Raw genomic sequence first — 21735 nt, 5'->3', positions numbered from 1 at the left:
CATTTCGGGCCCTCTGAATAGAGAGGTAATTGAGCTGGCAATTACGTCGCTTGTAATAGTTGTATGCTTGCTGATTATTTAGAAGAGATACAAAACGAGGATAAGTAGGTGGAAGTTTAAGGGTCGTATTCTATCAATTCGTTCCTTGTCAGTCAGCGATATCATTGTAAAAACCAAGGGATGATATAGAAGACTTCCAGGATAAACTCGACCGAAGAATATTGCAATGCATCGTGTGAAGCAGCCCCTTATATGCTTGAATACAATTGCAGTTTCTTGGACTTCTTTACCATATCGTGATGGTGTAATAGGGTGCTCGAGCATTCCTAATCTTCGGCCAACGCAGATTAGTGGCCAGGGAGACTCCAGGAATTCAAAACAACAAACAGTAAATGATCGGCCAGAGGAATCCAACCGAGATATGGTATGTCAGTTTTTCTACTAACGTGCAGCCTCTGCTTGTTGGGGCGTGGCCTTGGACTCCGTTCTGAGGTATGTTTTGAGGGAAAGTGACTGGAAGCTTGGATTTCTTCTGTCGTTGTTGTACAGAGCTTCTCTATCGTACTCTTTCGTCGCTTGGAGCAGCTCGAGTCTTGCTGCAACCCTCGCCCAATTTCATCACTTGCGCCTCATCATCTCTTTTGAGCCTCGACACGCGGGAGATTCAACGCAACCAATACAGGAAAGAAGAAGGTACTGACACGCCAGCATTACTATTCGCAGTCGTCCACACCAGAGCACTCCATTTCTAGTGTCTGTCGCTACAGCCTCGTCTTTACGTCTCTCAGAAGGCAGCAGCCGTCCCAACGAGCAGCAGTATCCCGGCAACACGTCCGATTTGAATGTTTGTAGTCATGACTAGTGATATCGCAAGCCACATTTGCTGACTAGTCACCAAAATCAGATCCAAGCAGACTACATCTTGGCAAATAGCAGAGAGAATCTCCACATGTGGCATTGCAACAAGCCTGTCTCGCTTCATTAGCCCGGGCTTGCCTGGCGATGGATGGGATTACTGCCAGTCCTCAGTCCTTCCGTCCTCCTCTGACGGATGCCACGCATAGACTGAACAACTGCGCTACTCCAAAGATTGAAAAAGGATCACATACCGAAGTAGAAGATCTGCTGAAAACACCAGACCGAATGTCTATCGCCACAAGCCCGTTGGCCACCAGAGAAAATGTGGAGATAAACCGCGCCTCTCCAAACCCGAACTCTCAAGCTGGCTCGAAAAGGAACTCAGCAATCTCTACGACTTCCAATGTCTCTGGGAAGGGAAAGAGGAAAACACACGTTGGGCCATGGCAATTGGGGAAGACACTGGGGGAAGGGGCCACGGGCCGTGTAAGGTTGGCCAAACATGCAGTCACCGGCCAGACCGCAGCCATCAAGATTGTATCCAAGAGGTCTGCCGCAATTGCCCAAAGCGAAAGCATTGCAGCAATGGACCGCAATGCGAGCCTCTTTAGTGGTACGAGCACCAGACAAATGCCGTCCGGCATTGAGCGGGAGGTCGTCATCATGAAACTCATTGAGCATCCAAACGTAATCAGCTTGTACGATGTGTGGGAGAACCGGGGAGAACTGTAAGTACAGGATCAAGTGACTACTACTAGAAACTGACTTTCCGTCTCTAGATACCTGGTTCTAGAGTATGTCCAAGGCGGCGAGCTATTCCATTATGTACAAAACCACGGACCGTTACCAGAAGAAGAGGCAGTTCGCTTGTTTCGACAGATAATTGCAGGACTTGGATACTGCCACAGGTTCAACATCTGTCATCGGGATTTGAAGCCGGAGAACATACTGCTAGATTCCTGGCGCAATGTCAAACTTGCTGACTTCGGTATGGCTGCGCTTCAGCCAGCTGGACATTGGTTGAATACCTCCTGCGGAAGCCCGCATTATGCTGCGCCGGAGATCATTTATGGTCGAAAGTACCGTGGAGACAAGGCAGACATTTGGAGTTGCGGCATCATTCTGTATGCGCTGCTGACTGGCTACTTGCCATTCGATGGTGGGGATCTCCCAAGTACTCTGCGACAAGTGAAGCGAGGCGAATACACCATTCCCCCGAGTTGAGTGTCGAAGCGGCCGACCTCATTCAGCGCATCCTGCAAAAGAGACCAGAAGACCGCATAACGATGCATGGAATATGGATGCATCCACTTCTAAAGAAATACGAACAGTTCCATCAGGCAATGTCACATCACTACCTCGGCCCTGCACCACCGTTGACGGCACATGATTGCGGGCCACCAGTACTCAGCAGACAGGATATTGATATTGATATTCTGAGAAATCTGCAGACATTGTGGCATGGCGTCAAAACAGAGGCCCTGATAGAGCGAGTTCTAAATCCCCAGTGAGTATCCCATTTCCAATCGAGAGCTACGACACAAAGAGCTGACCAGGCCACTTGCCACAGGCCCACCCAGGAACGAATGTTTTACAATGCTCTGATCAAGTTCAGAAACGAGCAGCTAGAGAATTACCAGGGACAGCCTCTCGAGTATTCAGCCAGTGATTACCACCACATCTCTCGATTACCAGCTTCCGTTGCAAATAGGCGCAAGCATGCCCGGGTGCAAGGTGGTTCTCGGAGACAAGGTCAAAATTCAACAACAACAAGCAGCAGCAAACAACCTCAAAGTACATCCAGAGCCCTCAAATCCTCAGCAACCGAGAAGAGTTATGACCCATTCAGGTCTCCACGCCATATAGTCGCCACTCCCGAAGTACAGTACGCTCAGGTTACCATTCGTCGGAACGGTCCTGAGGCAAATACTAAAGAAGTGTCGGAAGCTGTTCCGGAATTAGACGATAATATGAAAGAAGAAGAGGAAGAAGAAGTTGAGGATATAGAGTGTCTCCCAAGCTCCCCTTTCTCCATAGTGCCCAACAAGAGGTCCAAGGCCAGCTTCACCAGGTCTTTTCAGTCAAGGGCCTCCCACTCATCTGCTCGCCGGGTTACAAATACAACACCTACACCTCGCTCTGCCAGCTATAAGCGGAACGTTCTATTTCTTCACCACCGGAATCGCTCACAAGGATCAATGTCTGCAAAACCGAAGAAGGCACGAGCCAATGCTTCCAGCATTAGCAGGCAAGAAAGCGACTGCAGCATAAAGTCTGACGTGGACGGCGTCCCCTTCTCAGACCGTTGTGGCAGTCCTTTGCTGCCGGTACCACCTATAGTAGTTAGAGGAGCTGGGGTTACTATTAAAAACTGCCCTCAAGTCAAGAGAGTTTGCGACGCGGACATTATCTGGAAGGACGAAGCGCGCAAGGTCTCTCATGAACTCAGCCAGATATGTGAAGAGGCTTTCAATGGCGGATCCTTATCAACAGGGTGTACGACAAGCATTGGATCAGAGACACCGGCGACTTCTCTTTCTATGGTCAGTGCTGGAGACTCGCAAAATCAAATTACAGGAAGCAACATCAAATCGAACCAGCCATCCAACATATCACGGGAATCACCCAACACCTATACTGCGACAGAGCTGGCCGAGACTCGTCGCAAGCTAATACAGCACTCGACCCAGGACGGCACTGAGAATGTTCCAGGCTATCTATCCGCTGTTATCAATCACCTCGATCGTCTCATTGCGCAGGACAGAATAAGGGAGCGCGGAAAGCGAGACAAGACTAAGGACAACGGCAACTCTACATACGATTCTCTTCAGAGGTCTTCACTCGATACTGGTAGCCTTCCGATCATCTCGGAAGAACTCAGCAACTCCTTGGCTGAGAGTGAGATGAGGAACGGCCAAGACGTAACAAGGCATAATTTGGATTCCGCCAGTTCTATCCGGACGAAACGTCAAAGCGGTGATGGGAAAGCCACAATCAGAATGGTTCCTCATAGTTCTCAACAATGCTTGGAGGAGATTAGGCCATTGAATATCCGGAAGAAGAGACAATCCTCGAACGAGTCTCATCAACCACCTGAGGACAGTAAATTCAAGGATGAAACCGGCAGACCAATTCGCTCTTCGCAGCGCTATGCGTCTGCCGACTCTCGTCAGACTCGTTTCCTCTCAGAATTGGACCCAATTCAAGAAGTGCCCAAGTTGACCGGGATGTCCGACACAAAAACGCCCGAGAACAAGAAATGGTCTTGGTTTCGGAACAGATCGCATGGGTCTGCTGAGCCTAAAACGAAGACGCCTCCTGTCAAGCCAATACATCCGAGCTCTGCCACAGTAATTGTCCACGAGATCGATCCTTCAGTTGACTCTGGACCAGGTGAGCAGACTGAAAAGCCGAAGGACACAAAAGGCCCGGCCGACAACAAGAAGGGTAGCTTTTTCAAGAAATTTATGAAGAAGAGACACAGCGACAACTTCGATAATGGTGCAACAGGTAGGCTTTTCTATCCTTGGGTGGTCTCAACGATTCCTCCAGCTGACTATTATTTTCAGAAGTCGACTTCGCGGACACTAACCCCCTGCTCAAGCGACCAGCGGATACCGAACACTCTTTTGACACCGACAAGAACCAGAAGCCTGCACCCGCTAGGCCAAACACCAACGGAAAGAGTCATAACTGGTTCGCGCGGGTCTTCCAGATCAAGCCAGCAACAAGAGTTGTTGCTCTCAACACATCGAAGCTCAAAGGTCGAAAGGAAGTTTTGAAGCTACTGCGGGAATGGAAACAGTTTGGTATGGAGGAGGCGCACTTGGACAAAGCCAACGGTGTCATTCGTGCCAAAGTGGGCGAAGTGAACTGTAAGTGAGAACCTGCGATCATTTCTCAGATTGTTCTAACTTCCCCTAGGTCTCCGTCTTCGAGCTGTTGACTTCTCCGCTGAGTTTTACACGGTCCTCGAGCACGGCCGCCAGGCAAATCTCAGTCTTGTGCGCTTCAGGCAAGAAAGAGGCGCAGCATCATCCTTCCACAAAGTTGTCGACACTCTGGAGATGGTGCTGAAACAGCGAGGCTTACTCGTCCAGGATCCTGATCGTGCGAAGAAGATGGCACGAATCCTTGACGCGTTCCCAAATGGTTAATCTGGCATATCATGCTGTCATTTCCGTTCCTACGGCGCATAGTGGTTTGGACCATCGCATCATATATCTCTGGGTCCATCTCTGTAACTTGAGCGGCTTTCCTTGGTTTCTGCCACTCTTTGGTCTTTCTCAATCCGTGCAAAAAATCATCCATAGGCATTTTACAATCACATCCACTTTCTTATGTTTGGCTGTCAATGTGTCGTTTAGCTTCATCTTTTCATGTACTCCAGGAAATACAAATCATCCGCCTATATCTTTTACCACCCAATCATCACGCATTCATTCTCAGACATCTGTGGAATACGCTGGCGCAGTACTGCACCTTATCTTGATACTCCATCGTAGCTACTGTTCATGGCTGGATCCCAAATGCTCCCGACAGTCCCCTTTGCATACTGACCGGTGAATGATGGGTGTTCTTGGCCTAGGTCCAGTCCACGCTGGATCATCAACCGCATAACCAAGACCGCCATCGTAAACTGGTATCTTGCCCGGTTGCACCCTTAGACACCTATCACTCATCGAAAATGACGAGTTCAACTCTACCGTCAGCCAAAAAAGCTCATTGATCTCAACTCGCATAAACCCCAAATACCCTTCTTTTCTATGACCAGGTGCCAACTCAGGATCAATCATGAGAACAAATCCTTTCCCTGGCCCACCCTCATGCCTGCTCTCTTCTGGATCCTCAAAATCACGCATGATCGAATCCAGGCAGTGTTGATCAATGACTAGACAGACTGCATACCGCGGAACAACGGCCCCTATCTCAGCACCCCGAGACGCAATAAGGGCCTTGAAATCCTCGCGGATCTGCTCGATTGATGCACCGTCCCAGCGTTGCTTGTCCTCAAGGATCACATTTTTGTATGACTCACGGACAAGCTTCTCAGGAGAACCATGGTCCTCTTCCTCGGCCTCTGCATACCGGTCACTGTCGACGCGGTCAATTTCCCAGTGCATATAACGGTCGAGTTTCTCCAGACAGACAGACCAGACCTGATCAGACTCCTGGGTGTAGACTGTGCGGTAGATGAAGTAGCCCCAAGGCCAGCATTTGCCGTAAGCGCGACGAAGGAGTCGCATAGAAGAGCGTTGCTTATCTTTGAACCAGGGCTGCTGACGCCAGCGGTTGTAACGCTCCGTGTCACTACCAGTGAATTCAGGGTGTGATCAAGGTGTTGGCCATGAGGGGTCATGGAAGAAGTTATTGACAGGATCTTCGTCTCCGGAGTCTGCTGGTTGGGCCATTATGGTATGAGGGTTATATGTAAAGAAATCGTAAGCCGTAAAAGGGGCTATACTGGAAGACCAGGCCGCAATGGCATACATGAAGCAAAAATAGGTGAGCAAAAAACATACAACAGCCGGGATTCGCTGGTGGTCACCCACCCAACTACTAACCGGCCGGCGTGTGGCTTAAGTACGGCTGAGCGGACGGGAAGCCCTGTTTTCCACACCCTATGGTCGTATGTGCTAGGATCCCTTTACTTGAGGTCCATATAGACGCTTGTTGAACACATTGAGAAGCATTTTATGAATGGATGTGGATAATCACCATATCTTTGTTGGTCAAGACTCAACCCGATTTCGAGACTCACTGTATAGTACATGTCCATGGTCCTCTCAAAGCTGTGGAACTCTGCAACGAGGACATATGCCACCGCGCTGCAGTGCTCAAATAAGAGTCGACCTGGCTGTACACATACACAAAGTTGCTCAAACACTAGGGATGGCAATGACTTAATAGAGGTTTTCATAGGCCCGTGCTATAGACAGGCAAGGGAGCTCTGGGTAGCAATTCACCAGCATCACTAAATTACGATGTAGTGCCACTTCTTGGAGCCATGCCGAGATTTTATGAGGAAAGAGGAATCGACACAGCATGTGAAGCCTGTTGTATCTATTATTCTGGAGGAAAACCGTCAGTTGCGATCACTAGAAAATCTTGAAACGCGTAGTCCCCCGTTCCACCGAGACTACGTAACTTGTCCATGGCTTTTTCTCTCTCTGAATCTGTTTCCTTTCGGACCTCAAGAGATTCCTGTACACTCATGAATAAGACTTCCGTCTGCAGACCTAGCGTATCCATGACGTCCGGCAGTGGTGCCCCATGGAGATTATTGAACATCTCCCTTGCCTTGGGCCACCAGTCATGCTGCTGAGGCGGAACGTTTCTGGTGGAGCAGATCCGGTAGTGAGGATCAACTAGGTGAATCGTAATATAGCGAAGGTGGCCTGGTCTCGAAGAATCAACCAGCGAGAATGGTTCAGCCTTGTAACGTAAGGTGTCGGGCCAGGCGAGTAACCGGCCATTACTGGTAGTGGCAATGGAGCCGAGATCCTGAAGGGCTTTCGGAGGAGATGGGATAGGTCTCGCAAAGTAGTCCCAATGTGGAATATCCCAAGCCAGCTCGATCTTGTTCGGATTAAATAAATTGAACTCGTATTCATTCATGCGGGCCTCTTGTTGAAAGGAGATCCGGGCCTCTCCGATGTTCTCAACATCATAGAAACACACAGCAGTCGCCACAATTCGCTCATTCAACATACCGGCCACTTGGAAGTCCGAGTCTCCCTCGTAGGAAGGTCTCTCAGGCGTCAGGTCAACGCTAGACACTTTGAAAATTACCTGAAGACCATCCCCAATACCTGGCAGGTTGATGCTGTAGTACTCATGGTCGGGAATAGGGTCAAAAGGCTCGTTAGGCTCAGAGACGTTCACACGAGACATCACCGGCTGACTGGTGTGTTTTCCTCGCTTCCATTCCTCGTACGTGAAACTAATGCCTGGTTCGGGAAGTTCAAAGATATTCCTACGGCGAAACTTCTCCTTCACAGCTTTTATCAAAGTTTTGGGCGAATTCCATTGTTCATCCGTCAAGCTGCTGAGAATATCGGCGGGAAATTCGTCTGGAGTATTGTTCACACGAAGGCCCTTCAGGTTCTCGTATTCTGGGAGAGCAAGGTAAGACTTGACTTTAGCACAGAGCTCATTCCACTGTTGGTCAGTGAAGGCTGATCTTGGACAGCGGTATAACTCAAACAGATCATTCCGCTTCTGAATTGCTTCCTCTTTGTGACGCTGGGGTATATCGTACGTGCGAATCCGCATTGGCTTTCTTCCTTGCTTTCCAATGACCAATACCTCATTCCAGAGGGGAATCACTCGAGCAAGAAGTTCTTCAAACGCTTTGTATGCTCCATTCTGAGTCCAAGGAAGGTTGTTGATGTAAGAACTAATCCTTGGGCGACTAGGTCCGTCTGGGAATTCCACTTCGCAAGGAAGCCACTGAAACTTGTCAGAGAAGAACGAAGCTTTTATTTCTCCTCGCTCATCGTCTCTATGGCCATACGGGTTTCCATAGTAAGTTTTTGGTGTGGGAAAATCAAAGGACTTCTCATGGGGTATCGTCGGTCGAGGAATTTTCCGAACGCTGGTTTGAGGTGAGGGCCCAGCAGGATCAAGCCAGTGCCGTCCGCCATCAACAAGGACATGGGTCCTTTCGTATACCAAGGGATATAATGACGGATCGACCAGGTGGCGTAGCGGACTGGATTGGCCCGATTCATCAGCCGATAGGGTCCACTCATCGAGCAGTGGTTGCAATCCCTGTCGTAATTTTTGCAGCAGACTAGATGACACCAATGTGTCTGATTTGGCAACAGGTGAGTCGCTGTCTTTGAAAATAACGTAACCTGTCCTCTTAGACTCCCGGGCTTTATCTTTCAGCTCGGCCAGGCACCATTCCCATGCCCTTGGAGTGAGATCGAACGTGGAAAAGGCCTGTTGATGCCATTGTTCCATTGTTGGCACACCCGATTCGATAGAATCTTCCCAGCCAGGCTGTTCCGCGACGTACTCCATGAAATGAAGCATCGACATTTCAGACTTTGTCAACCGCGGATCCCGCCGCCAGTCGGCCACGCCATAGGCGAAGCGCTGACCGACGGGTAACTCATATTCCAAAGGGACTCCATTTATCCCAGGGACGCGTAGCGGGCCATCGCTACGATTGCTGAGCTCAAAAGGCATCCTGCGCCAAGAGAGGCTGGCCATAGGCCGGGAGAAGGAGCGCCTCAAGGCAGTTGTGCGCCCCTGCTGCCACAATGCAATTCGAGAAAATGGCGTTGTCATTTGTCCTCGGCTCTTGAAGAGAAGGAATAGGCAACAGCAAATGTTACAGAGTAGGGATCAAAGAACGGCTCCATGTGCTGGGTCTGACAGTTGGGTTTCCGAAGACAAACCTGGGGCACCGAGGACAGGCTATGGGTGATAACAGTGCTAAACAAGGCAGGGATTGGAATAAACCACCCTGTCAGTACTGGTATTGTAAACATACGTTGATTACAATGGGCATCAATACCTAACCAAGAAATACCAAGGAGACTCGGAAAGCTTCTCTGTCTTGGCCGGATCGAGCATTTAATGTCTAACTTTAGTCACGATGGTTTCAACATACTACCGCTACTAGTACCAATGTTGCGATTCACGCGTTTCGAGGTTTGAACTTGCGGAAAAACAGAGCGATTCCTATGTTTTCGCTAGTGATCAAAATGGAGATGACCTCTGGTGCGATCGCCGGCAGCAGGCTTTGTTCCTAGCCCCAGAATTCATCGAAATCATATCCTGGAATGATTTTGGTGAATCACATTATATTGGTCCTAGCAAGGACATCCATTCTGGTTTTGCTGATTCTGTATATACGGCTTTCGTCACTGGGAAGGGCCATACAACTACGTGTCCGGTTTGGCTCATGATGGCTGGAGAGCGTTTCTCCCCTTTGTGATAGATATGTATAAAGAGAACATCACAGTCATTGCTCGGGAAGGAGTCACGGCATGGTGCCGCCGCAACCCGGTTGGAGCTTGCGCGGATGACGGAGGCACAACTGGCAATACAGCCTCTCAACTGCAGTTAGAATACCATCCACATGAGGTCTTGCAGGACAAGATTTTCTTCTCTGCACTCCTTGGTTCCCCTGCCGACATATCTGTCACGATCGATGGTGTCGCCCTACCGGCCTCCTGGTTTCATACACCTAGCGGGGGCGTGGGAATCTATCATGGCAGTGTATCCTTCACTGGCCACTCTGGAAACGTTGCCGTCACCATCAACCGATCTGGGGCAGAAGTTGTTAGTCTCAGTGGTGATGATATTACTAGCGGGTGCTACTTCGATACTCAAGCAGAAAACTACAACACCTGGGTAGGCTCGGAAATGGCAACGGGGACGGTCTCAGCAACGCCTCCCTACGCTCTGGCAGATCAAGTCTGTATTGCCGGATGGGGCAAAGGGGACTTTTTAGGTCTCTGCAACTTCAGCTGTGCACTGGGCTATTGCCCTGTTGGTGCTTGTGTTTGCACCAGGATGGGTCCTCACCCGGACAAGCCAGCAGCAAAGGGAGTTCAGGGCTACCCAGCAGCGGGAAGAGACGCCAACTTCGCGGGTCTTTGCTCTTTCAGCTGTAACTATGGCTATTGTCCCTCAGGCGTGTGTGACACCGTGCAGCATCCACTTACGATACCCACAAGATCTCCATTTGTGCCGGATCACCTGCGTGTCTGGGACTGGACAGGACTCATTTGCTGGCCTATGCAGTTACAACTGCAATTTTGGCTTCGGTCCCATTCATCGTTGCACATGCACAGGCGTTGGACCTCTAATCGAGCCTCCGCCAAAGAACACCAGCATTACCGGGTACTCACCCTCAGTGGATGACAGCGATCTGTGCATGTTCGCTTGCCAGAGGGGATATTGTCCTTCTCCGATCTGTCAGGAGTATTCCGCCGACGATTTTGTCTGTGGAGCATCCGAGGACGACTACTACGTCGATTGCGGAGAGACCATGTCTTGCGACTTTACCAAAAGCTATGATACACTAGCTGACTTGGCCAATGTGATGGATACTATAGATCCGTACTGCACCAGTTATTATTCCATCAACGTCCTAGGTCGCATGCTTGATGATGCGATGGTCGATTATAACTCGGTCGTTACCGGAGACTACGACAAGAAATTCAACGATTATGTCGATTACATCAAGGACACTATACCTTTGCAGCTCCGGCAGTTTCTCTTGGACTCAAACAGTACCGTGAGCCGCGGCAATAAATACTTTGAATGTGCTTTTGTAACAGGACCGCGAGAAGCATGCCCCATTGACACCAATTTCTACACTGGTCGAGTTGAAGTTACTTACTACCTGGTCGACGCAGATGGCTTTTACGCTGATCTGGCTGTAACATATGGGATTCAAAAGGAATGGGTGAAGTTCGGAGAGTACGACACCACCCAATGCCGTGGTCCCGTCCTGGGCGATGTGCAATGCACAATCTATTACGGTTTCCCGCTCAGATCAAGCAATGTCACCGTGGACAACCCAAAGGATATTGTTACCAAGGCTCTGCCTGGAATTCGGAGTCTCAATACGACAATTGCCCTGACGCAGCTCGAGATTAATGCGGGAACATGGACTGGTGTTCTGGACGATGGGAGGTGCCCGAACACCGGAGACGTTTTCGACCGCCGCTGCTGCGCGTCGAAAGATGACTGACGAAGATATTGAAGCTTTAGGGCCAGTGTTCAAAAACAACAATATGAATTACCAGAGCGTGGCTGGACAATGCAGGAAAGAGTTGAGTACATAGCGTTCCCGCTTTAGATCACTCACCAAAAGATCCTTTCTGTATATTAGAATTCCTCAGACGTCAATCGACACAATGACTGATGAACATATGATTACGAGGTAACTTTAGTGCCATCATCCAATGGGTTTCCTCGATAGGTCGTATTCCCGAGATCCTCCTATAATCATATCGCGAAATAATGTTATACTTGAACCGAATAGGAAAGCATACACTCCTCAACAGTCCACGAAATAAATACATGCATTTGATATCTTCTATGATTGTAACTACAGATTTAAGAACAATGAGTTATTATGTAGATGAATGATAAAGATTATGCCTTCTAGATTTGCTAGTAACAGCCTTCATTAGACGAGGCACCCTTGTAAAAGGGTAATCCTATCACTCTTTTCATCCATACTTCGTGGATGTTGTTGACCATGTGGGAAGAGACAGTTCAGCTTCTTATACTATAAGCTACTACACATTAATCTCCTCTGGATTAATGTAGACGGCCACAGAAAGTCCATCGCTGACTATAAGGAGTATACTCTCTGGAATTAAGCTAAGGATTTCCTGCGCCTGCTGGGTGATATGTAAGATCTGAGCCTAATACTACCTGCTACAGCTAACTACGTGCGAACACCTGAGGCAGGTATCTGATGTGCTTACCAACGGGCCGTTGCCGGCTCGGGCTGCCTCGGCCACTACCTTAGTGGAGTGGGGCCCTGCGGCTTTAAAGCTTGGAGATGTGATCACATATGTGCTGGGATCCCTCTATTTGAGACCCATACAGGCACTGGGTTAACATCACATGGCTTGAAGCATTGGTCGACTGAATATCATTCCGGCTCGAGCGAACAGCATCAGATGAACTCCGGTACACAGACATCGACTTTAGCGCAGGGGACTGTCATGCGGCCAGGAGCTGGTTCTATTGTTTATACTACGAGCCTATGCGAGGCTTCGCGATATTTGCCAGCTAGGGGCAAGTGGTTCTGGGGCGGGTGGATCTCTCCTTTAGGGAATATAAGTTTGACTATGGAATAGGTACCCCAACGGCACGATTGCTCGGCCCAGTCAGTAAAGGCTCGAAGCTAGAGCAGTCAGTCAAGGCCGAGAACAGCTCCATAAACAGATATGACCATTCAAAAAGACTGGCACGCACGTTAGTACCGTGAACAATGCCCAATTGCCCAAAGATATCAAAACACTAAACATGTTACAGATTTGCAATATAAATTGATCAGACAGCCACCCAGATATGAAGCAGATAGAACAAAAGGAAATACAAATAGTTCAGAAAGCCGACCACCGTTTTTGCAGTTGAAACACTTGAGTACCTCCGAGAAACAAAACGCAAAGGACGAACGCAACATTTGACAGGAACGCAGAAGACAGACAGCCACCCGAAATGTAACGAACACTGGATAATCACAAAAGCCGCCAACACTCGTCGCTTCATAGGGATAAACGGAGGAAATATTAAAATGCGAAAACAACAGGTCGATGCAGCGCAATGCTAACCGCTCGTGTCGATAGAGCACGCGTCAAAGAACGCTTCCATAGACACACCCCAAGACCGGAGCGTCAAGAGGGGCTGAGTCATGAGAAGACATGCCCGCGCAGAGCAATATGAGACAAATCGCTGGGTCATGCAATTTCTCACAGTTACCGAACCTGCGCCTGAAAACGGAAACCAGCGAGAAGAGGGATCATTAACATAACGATGCATCAAGGCAGAAAACAAGAGGAAAACGAAGCCGAGGGAAATGTCCATTAGTGGGTCGCCCCTGTGGTTTATATTGCGGCGGTGCTCGTGGAAAGACGATGTTTGATAAGTTAGAGAAGTCGAAGAATGTGAGATCACCGACTTTCTCAGTATAAGCAGCTGTCAAGAGAAAAACCCCCGGCAGAAGACAGTCATGACCCTCAATCCCAATGTCTGATTCGTGGAATTCATAACACTCTTGATTCTCGTTTCCATGGACTCGTTTCAAGTCGCGATTTTGATCATGGCATTGCTGTGGCCAAGTCTCCTCATTCACACTCTTCGATTAAGAAGCCTCCTCTTCCTAATTAACTCACCATTTCACGCTCTTGCCGCGCGTAAATATTTCTTGTCCGCCCCCCAATTCAACCTGCCTTCTCCGCCTCGGTAAATAACTCAACCAGTATGTTCGCCGATATCCGATATTCCTTGGGGACCCGTTGTCTCAGGAGCATCACCAGAAAAGAAAAAAGCAACGTGCCACGGAGCATTTCCAGAAGTTTCGGAACGTAACGGGTTCGGCCCATAAGTAACCCCCTCTTCTAGATCAACTGAAGATCGATGCAGCCCCAAACGACAAAAGAAAGATCCATCTATGCGCATCATATGAAATCGATGTGACCAGCACGAAATCCTCCTCGCGAACAGACATCAAAGTGGTATCAATTTTATCCCGTCTATGCGAGCCTTCGGACCCTTGTCAACCAACCCCTCGAGAATTAAAGACCTACAGCCAGTAGGTTTTATAACTCCGTTCCGGATTGAGTGCTTTACTGGTTGAGGCCCCGGCGATTCAGCGCATTTAGCATATCGCTATCGGTGCTGGAACGACCCTGGCTGTCACCGGGGTTCAACATATCCCGAACATTCAGCCCACCTCGAGACGAACTGACCGAACCTCCAGGAGTTGAGGTCGGTGGAGGAGTCATCGCAGTCGGAGCGGTGTGCAGAGGAGGATATGGGGAGCTGTGTGGGGAAGAGGAGTGACGGCTATCGTACGGGTAGGCAGATTGCGGCGAGGGACGCCGATCATGCTGCGGCGGAGGGGGTAGTAAGGACTGGGAGCGGCGTGCGCCTGATAGGCAGGCGCTGATGTGGCTGGGGTTACCGGCGCAAGGTTGGTCGGGTCAGGATACTCGAAACCGGAACCAGAGCCGCGTCGGCCGGCAGGTCTCTGTATGATATTATTGGCATCCCGAGTCTTCGAGCTTTAATGAATATGGGAACTACTTTGCAACTTACGTGGTCTGCGGGCACAGCGGATGCAAGGGGTGGCGGTGCGGTTCCGTACGGATGTTGGTACATTCCTTGAGGCGGCGGAAGGGTACTATCAGCAGGGGGTGAGGCTGCTGCTGAGGCGGCAAAGGCTGGCCGTGGGCTCCATAGAGCACCACTGGAGGACCAGCGCGGCCGTTTTGAGGGTTTCTGAGATGAGGATAGGCAGCGTGTGCCGGTACAAATGCCTGTGCTTGGGACGAAACCGGAGTGAACATGCACTCTTGGTTGAAACGGATACAGTTGCTGCAGCGCCCATCCTGAGAACTTTCAAATCCCGAGCATCGAATCTGTTGGAATCAGAAAACGACTGTCAGCAAGGTTCTGTCAAGTGGGAACCGAATGTGCCAGCAATTATTCCTCGGGCAATGAACGCACCTTGCGTCTGCGGCAGTAACGACAGGCTATCGCGGTCCGCTGTCTAGGAGCCGCGGCTTGGTATACAACTTGAGGCTGCGGTGGAGGAGCTGGCTGAGCGTAGACATCCTGAGGACGGTAGGCGCCAGGAGGAGGAGGGAGTCTGTAAGGGTCCTGGGTACCTTGCACATGAGGGTGGATGGTGGCCATGTGGGAGGTAGGCGGGTACTGTGACGGGGGTGGTGGTGGATGCGAATACGGGTGGTCTGCGTTTAGAGGAGGAGGATAGGAGGCCGGAGGATACTGAAGCGGTCAGTTTGCATATAAAGGAAGAGCTTTCGTCAAGCTCGGTTGCTCAATGGGAGTATATGTGAACAGGAACGAGAAACAGTAGCTCTTAGTGGCAAGTCGTCTGGCCAAGAATGTAGCTAAATAGTGCAACGAAAGCGACGGGGAAGGATAGGCCGAAATATATAAAACTCACAGGGTATTGAGATGCTGGCGGATAGTGAGCTGGAGCTGGATTATCCTCAGGCTGACTAGAGTTCCACTGGGGAGGCGGTGGATACTGTCCCTGTCGATTAGGGTCGCCAAATTCGTGGGGGTTGGTGGACATTTGTAGGCGAGGACGAGGCGAGGCTGCTTAAGAGAGCGGGAAAAGGACGGGAAAGGCCTGAGAATAAGAGGCGAATGCAGGATGATGTGAGTCGCAAGTCACGCCCAATGCTGTTGTTTGGTCAACTTGTCAAGGAAAGACACGCAGGGGTCTTGGTGACGGTGCGTGTGCCCCGGTCGTACGTATGAGCGAGTATGTATCGGTAAAATGTATGTATGCAGCCGTATGTATGTGTATCTGTATGTACGTATGTCTGTCTTTGCGTGTGTGGATTCGTAAATGTGTAAGATGACCAGGATAATGACGGAAAAAGGAAAGGAAAAGTGAAAAAAAAAAAAAAAAAAAAAAAAAAAAAAAAGAAATGCGGAGTCCAAGTTCTGGTCACAGTACACGCAGGTTACGACCAAATCAGAAGAGTTCCAGTTTCCGTCGGGTGATTTGCAAAGCTAGCATAGCCTCGTGGTCACGCTGAAGCCGGAGAGGCGAATGAGCGAAGGAAAACCAATCCGTCAAGGAAAAGACTTGAAGAGAGGGAAAAAGCCGACGGAAATATTAGGGCGGGTCGAAGAGGAGAATACCTGTCCTCTTTGCAAGCCGAGAGCCGGGGAGTAAGGGTAGATAGAAATATAGTCGAATGGTTAAAGAAGAGGAGCGAAACGGGGAAGTAAGAAGAAAGCGCAATGGGAAAAAAAGAGATAGAAAAGATGAGAAGAGGATTGAAAATAAGTCGAAGCGAAGAGCCTCGGGGGATTTTAGCTATGACGTGAGCGTTTGACTGATTCCAATGATACTCAGGAAGGGAAAGAAACTGTGGTTCTTCCTAGGGAGTCAAGGTACACAAATATGGTACGGATGGGGACGTCCAAGGTGCTGTTTGTTGGATGAAAAGAATAATAATAATAATTTCATAGTGATAGTGGAGAGGAAAATGGGAGAATAAAAAGGGAAAAATGGAGTAGAAAAGCAAAATAATAAAAATAAGGATGAAAATAAAATAAAATAAAGCCTGAATAATAATTTTTTAGTACTGTCCCGAGTATGTACTGTAATTTATTACCTATAAATCCGTGTGGGGACCAGATGCATAAGCAGCCGAAATAAAGGGGGGATGAAGCCAGGGAAAGTGCAAGGAAATTTGGCAATAATAATACAGAGTATGTTCACAACAATAAGAAAGTGAGCAAGAGAGGCGACGTATTAAATTGAAAGGAATAAGGATAGACAGAAGTCGTTGACCCCAACCGCAGTAAGCACTTGGCACTCTGTAGATAGTTGCTGGAAAAAGCGAACAGGAAGGAGTTAGAGCCCCGAGGCTGGCAGTAGCGCGATGCAAGTGTCGGTATAAATAATAAAACTGCAAAGAGGTAAAAAAGCGCCAAAGCTACCCGCTTATGTGAAGGACAACCTGTCAGGTCAGCTCATCAATGGGGCGAACAATGCCTTTTAAAACAAGGAACGAGAGAAAGGTAGAAGAGCGGCTGTGGTTGAAGAACACACTGAGAAACCTTCCACTATTCAACATAAGCTATGAGAAGGAAGGCTGGACGAGAACTGTTGATCACTCGATCTTCAAGGACACCAGAAATACTTCGTAAACTGGCAAGAGGTTACGTATAAGGGCCCGGAAGATGCATAGCATTCAAGTGCGCCCTCTGTTTTAAACCGTAGCTACCTCTTCAATATCTTGTCTTGAGATGTCTCGAGATGTCTACCTTAACCAGCTCCATTCTTTCAGATTAATGGTGGTTATGCTATCATAGCCTGAGCATACAGCTGTGGCGCTGCAATCCGAACGATATCCTCATTTTTCAGACGAACTATCTACCTCGCTAGAAATATGAATATCTGGATCGCCCCCTCAATGGTCTGTCCGAAGGCAAAGAGTGAGAAAAAAAAAAAAAAAAAAAAAAATTGTCTGGATCACCGTTTGAGGACCGTCAAGCAAAACACGTGACGAACACAGGGTGACCACGGCTGGGCGGAAAGCGGACGGGCGGGAATACTCGAAGATGGAGATCTGAGAGGGTGAGACTAAGATGAAAACTGCATGAAATCCTGATTAAAAATGACTGCTAAAAGATTTTGCTCTAGATTAGTGAGCCGTGCTGCAATATTATTAATGAAGCTATGTGGAAGCTCCAGGCACGCCAAGAACTTTCGAAACTTGACTGCTAGCGTCGGAGCCGACATTGGCCTTCAACCAAAGGATGCAAGTACTAATTTTTTCATCCCAGCGAGACGTCAATCACAAAGCAAGCAAAGATGAGTTGATTACGCAGTTTATTGGAAGTTGATAAATATTGTGGATCGTTGAAGGCCGGAATCCTTTGCGAATTGAAGTAAGGCCAGAAATCAAACCAAGCAGCGAATAACACGATGTAGTGGGCTTATGAGACTGATTGTACCTAGATACTAGGTAGGTACTAAGGGAATAGGGAAGTCCAATGAAAGACGGACGGTGCGGTGCGCAAGACAAGGTGGGCCGTCCGAATCAGCGCGCCAGTGACCCATAGACATGGACGGGGACTCTCCCAAGACGCAGCTAAAGTATTCATGGTTCCATGGGGATCAGCTGAATTGCTGTAAGCCTTCGGGTTGGGCGTTTGGCAGTCCCGCCAGCCACTCAGGTAGCGAGTTTGGCACAGGCTCGAGCCTGAAGAGGGGGGAGCCCGGCAAACATAAAGTTTGACCTGGGGAGTTGGGAACTTGGGAAACCAGACTAAAATGGCGTAGTGCATAACTCCAGTGGTACTACCGCAAGTACTAGGATGGTAGGCTGGCCTGGCTACCTGGCTAGAGGATACGCCGGGACGGGTAAAGGCGCCGTGACGGGACTCCACCAACCCGTTGCTTCGAGTCTTTCCGTCTCTAGGTAGGTGGATTATTGCCACATACGGTAAATACTGTATCTTTGGTAATTTAGCAAGTCTTTTGATTCGAAGTCGGATCTAGAGCCTCAAGAAAATTGTTCAAATAAAAGATATCTTCACAAGTTGTATTCCTACTACACCACGCTGATTACTGCAGATATATTCAAGACTAACAATTGAAAATGATTCAGATGACCTCTGGTTCGAATCATGGGTGCAGGAACAGCGCTAAATTCAGGCGTGAGAACTAGCCCCTTTTAAGTACCTGAGCCGATGCTCTGTGCTTAACGGAGTACATAAGCAAAGTATGTACTTGTACCAGATGGGAAATACCTGCAGTAGTCATATGTACCTAGATACTTGAGTATCTGCATTCCATACTCGTCCAAAGTATAATGAGTCATTATTAAGACTTCAATTGCCTGAGATAGTGTCTGTGGAATCAAAGTTTCTTAAGATACTGAGTACTCAGTTCATTCTTCGAATGGCGACAGTAAGCAACAGTCCAAAATTGAGTTCAGGGAGGATAGCTTCAGGTCTCTGGAGATGACCATAACCTACACAGTAGGTCTGAATCCAGTCGCAACTTGTAACATGTTTAGCCCACTGAGTCCTGGGAGAGGGTCAGAACGGCCTGTAAAAGGGAGACGGTCATAGAAGCCCCAGGCTAATCGAGGCGGTCGCAGTCAAGCAGAAATCCCATGTTAGGTAACTTCATCTAACAGTAGCGACAACCATCCACTATACCTCGCGGATCATCATTGAAGGTCGACATCGATCCTGATTACCCTCAGTAAACTCAACCTCTCTGATCCATTCGCATCATTTGTAAGTTGATCTAACACTCGTGATTTCCTACTAATAATAATGATTGGTCAGATGCGGTACAACATTGTAACTTAGGCCCAAGGGAGCGACATGTACCTACCAAAGGCCCGGGAGCGATGTGCCATGCAACGGCTCATCGCGACCCAGCGTTCTCTGATGGCCTCAACGTCCCGCAGACTCGTTCCGTGTCCTTTACAGTCTGCAGGCCAGCAATCTGAGCCACCTTCTTGCATAGAATACCAAACCCATGGGTTGTAAATTTGTCCTCCAAGGTACAGAACGCACCAAGGAGAAATGAACCGAAGACAGAAGACCAATGGTTCTCGCAAGCCTCGTTCGCGTTCAACCTGCGGTCGTCACCCTTGCTATGCAGTCTTTCCGGAAGCATGGAGCTTTGTACCATGGTTGACCGGAGCTTAGTCTACCAGACTTCAGATGAATCTTCCTCTTCGAGGTTTAATATGTCTCTAGCATTACTCCGATTTCGCCGAGGAATTCACAGCCCGTTTGGTTTGAAAACAAAAAGAGAAATAATATAAAATAAAAAATAAATAAGAAACAAATAGAATAAAATGGAAAAAATAAAGATTTCTTCCTAGGAGTCTGAGTTCTGCCCTTGCGGTTTCTTGTTGTTTTCAGATCAGGAAAGTAGCTCACCCTTGCTTGCAGCTAGTCTGTTGGGTAGGCGAAAATTTAAGATTGTCTTACACGGGGAGTTTAACCTTTACATTACATGATCCTGAAAGACTTCCTCATCCTGCAATCGACAATCTCGTTATGATTGCCCCAATAGGAAGTCGATATTGAAAGTCTGAATGTCTCTCCGTTGCATATCGGACTGGGTAGAGGTAACGGAGTATACAGGCCCTGTATAGAACCCGAGCCAGCAATCAGTTTCGTTTTTTCAGATTGCTACCTATCTATAGGTACCTATCGAGGACAACGACATAGTGCCAATATAGGAAAGGTATTGTGTAACATAGATCGATTTCTTCAGCCCAGCTTCCAGAAATCTTCCCCACCTCTCATGCATGGGATTCGGGCCTCGTCTCACCTCATCGATCGGATTTCGTGTGGCCTTGAAGAATCCTCGATCGATCAGGCGCAAAGACCAGAAGCATACTATGGCTTCGTGGCCTGCAGCTTATTCCAAGGCGATTTAGGAGTTATGATTTACGTATGCACCGTCTAGCACCGTCTAGTCCGTATCTAGAAAATGGACTCAACACAGTACGGAGTACCTCCACATTCCAGCATCCGGTAAAGGGAAGGGTCGATCCCTTGCCTGCATCCGGCCAACGGCTCGGCTGAGCAAGCTTTCTGTAGGCATGTTCCCAATGCTTTCCTGTAGAGGTACATTGCGAAGAAGCACAGGCAAATAGACGGGAATGAAGATTGCGTATGTAGCGCTTCAGCCATCACACATCCTGGACCATCCTACGTACTTCACTAGCATAACGGGAGGATCCCTGCCCGGTACTTTTTCAATATTTCCACATGGAGGCTTGTATCGTACTTCTCTCAGCTGCTCAAAAGCACTTCGCAATGCGGGAATAGTGGAGAACTCCTTTCTACACTTGATAACAGTTCAGGTCTGCTGCTGAGTGCGCCTGGTTAATATTCCTGTCTGCTTCAACCATCAGTCTTGAATAACATTGAGAGTAAACATATAGACATCACAATGCATGAAAATTAAAGAAATCTTCTGGTTTTTTCTAGAATACGAAGAGAAGACTCCGCCCCAGAAAGAGCTGTCCTTAGAGAGCCTGAAACTGGAAGCTGGTCAATCATACAAGTATGGTAGTGAGTAGCGACAATCATGCAAATAGTGTACTTCGTATGGAGCATTTACCAAAAGAGAACATCGTAAGGTAAAGCCGGTACTTGTGGTCTTGCGCGGTTCGGGTTTAGGCCCAGAAGGAAAGGAGCGCTCCGAACCGCAGCCAGCCTCTATAGCATCAGCCAATGATTGGCTTCTCAGAATTCCTCGTCCTTATTCCGGCGATGCTCGGTTCCGACGATGCAAACGCCAGCTGAAAAGTGGGTAGGAGAGTGTTACGCATCATAATTACTGCTGGATGCATGCTTGAGTTACAAAACTTCTTGTCTGTTAGGTCAGCAGATGCATTTTTAAATCCTTTTATGGATCTGGTCTTGCTAAATCAGTACACGAGGAGTTGTTTTATCTCACACAACAGTATTATTCTAGTCATACATGGTAAGGTCAGTGACATCACAGTTCTGAAGTATGGGAAAAGGCCATTAGTGTAATTTAAATATTATCACCTATACATCTATACCTAGGTAGTTAGGAGCATTCTAATGGAGTCATATATGAAATCTTTGAACAAAGTACTCTAAGAGTATGTT

General features: G+C 48.4%; 6 protein-coding genes across 6 annotated transcripts; 2 read left to right on the top strand and 4 right to left on the bottom strand.

The window, feature by feature from the left end:
- Positions 1 to 226: 226 nt before the first annotated feature.
- Positions 227 to 5190, top strand: P174DRAFT_503313 (serine/threonine-protein kinase; the record flags this gene model as incomplete). Its single annotated transcript, XM_024831154.1, has 7 exons — positions 227 to 424; positions 934 to 1586; positions 1638 to 2032; positions 2053 to 2365; positions 2429 to 4368; positions 4428 to 4733; positions 4783 to 5190. 7 exons carry the CDS (start codon positions 227 to 229, stop codon positions 5013 to 5015), a joined length of 4038 nt encoding a protein of 1345 aa, XP_024684708.1. The 3' UTR covers positions 5016 to 5190.
- A 173-nt stretch (positions 5191 to 5363) lies between these two features.
- Positions 5364 to 6675, bottom strand: P174DRAFT_459577 (uncharacterized protein; the record flags this gene model as incomplete). The annotated part of the gene is made up of 2 exons (XM_024829776.1): positions 5364 to 6168; positions 6620 to 6675. 2 exons carry the CDS (start codon positions 6673 to 6675, stop codon positions 5364 to 5366), a joined length of 861 nt encoding a protein of 286 aa, XP_024684707.1.
- Positions 6676 to 6924: 249 nt separating this feature from the next.
- Positions 6925 to 9054, bottom strand: P174DRAFT_503311 (DUF4246 domain-containing protein; the record flags this gene model as incomplete). The annotated part of the gene is made up of 1 exon (XM_024831153.1): positions 6925 to 9054. One exon carries the CDS (start codon positions 9052 to 9054, stop codon positions 6925 to 6927), a length of 2130 nt encoding a protein of 709 aa, XP_024684706.1.
- A 759-nt stretch (positions 9055 to 9813) lies between these two features.
- Positions 9814 to 11575, top strand: P174DRAFT_430397 (uncharacterized protein; the record flags this gene model as incomplete). The annotated part of the gene is made up of 2 exons (XM_024825625.1): positions 9814 to 10512; positions 10598 to 11575. The coding sequence occupies 2 exons, from the start codon at positions 9814 to 9816 to the stop codon at positions 11573 to 11575; spliced, it is 1677 nt and encodes a 558-aa protein (XP_024684705.1).
- A 2614-nt stretch (positions 11576 to 14189) lies between these two features.
- P174DRAFT_459575 (uncharacterized protein) lies at positions 14190 to 15667 on the bottom strand (the record flags this gene model as incomplete). Its single annotated transcript, XM_024829775.1, has 6 exons — positions 14190 to 14453; positions 14528 to 14593; positions 14662 to 14765; positions 14822 to 14984; positions 15073 to 15354; positions 15536 to 15667. 6 exons carry the CDS (start codon positions 15665 to 15667, stop codon positions 14190 to 14192), a joined length of 1011 nt encoding a protein of 336 aa, XP_024684704.1.
- Positions 15668 to 19135: 3468 nt separating this feature from the next.
- On the bottom strand, positions 19136 to 19785 carry P174DRAFT_450416 (uncharacterized protein; the record flags this gene model as incomplete). Its single annotated transcript, XM_024828933.1, has 2 exons — positions 19562 to 19785; positions 19136 to 19150 (listed from the first exon to the last, which is right to left on the bottom strand). Exons 1-2 carry the CDS (start codon positions 19766 to 19768, stop codon positions 19136 to 19138), a joined length of 222 nt encoding a protein of 73 aa, XP_024684703.1. The 5' UTR covers positions 19769 to 19785.
- Between the last annotated feature and the right edge of the window lie 1950 nt (positions 19786 to 21735).

The sequence above is a fragment of the Aspergillus novofumigatus genome, assembly GCF_002847465.1.
Source record: "Aspergillus novofumigatus IBT 16806 chromosome Unknown P174scaffold_3, whole genome shotgun sequence".
In the NCBI taxonomy this organism is placed as follows: Eukaryota; Fungi; Ascomycota; class Eurotiomycetes; order Eurotiales; family Aspergillaceae; genus Aspergillus; species Aspergillus novofumigatus.
Note: the sequence above shows the minus strand (reverse complement) of the source record. Positions and strands in the feature narration are given on the sequence as shown.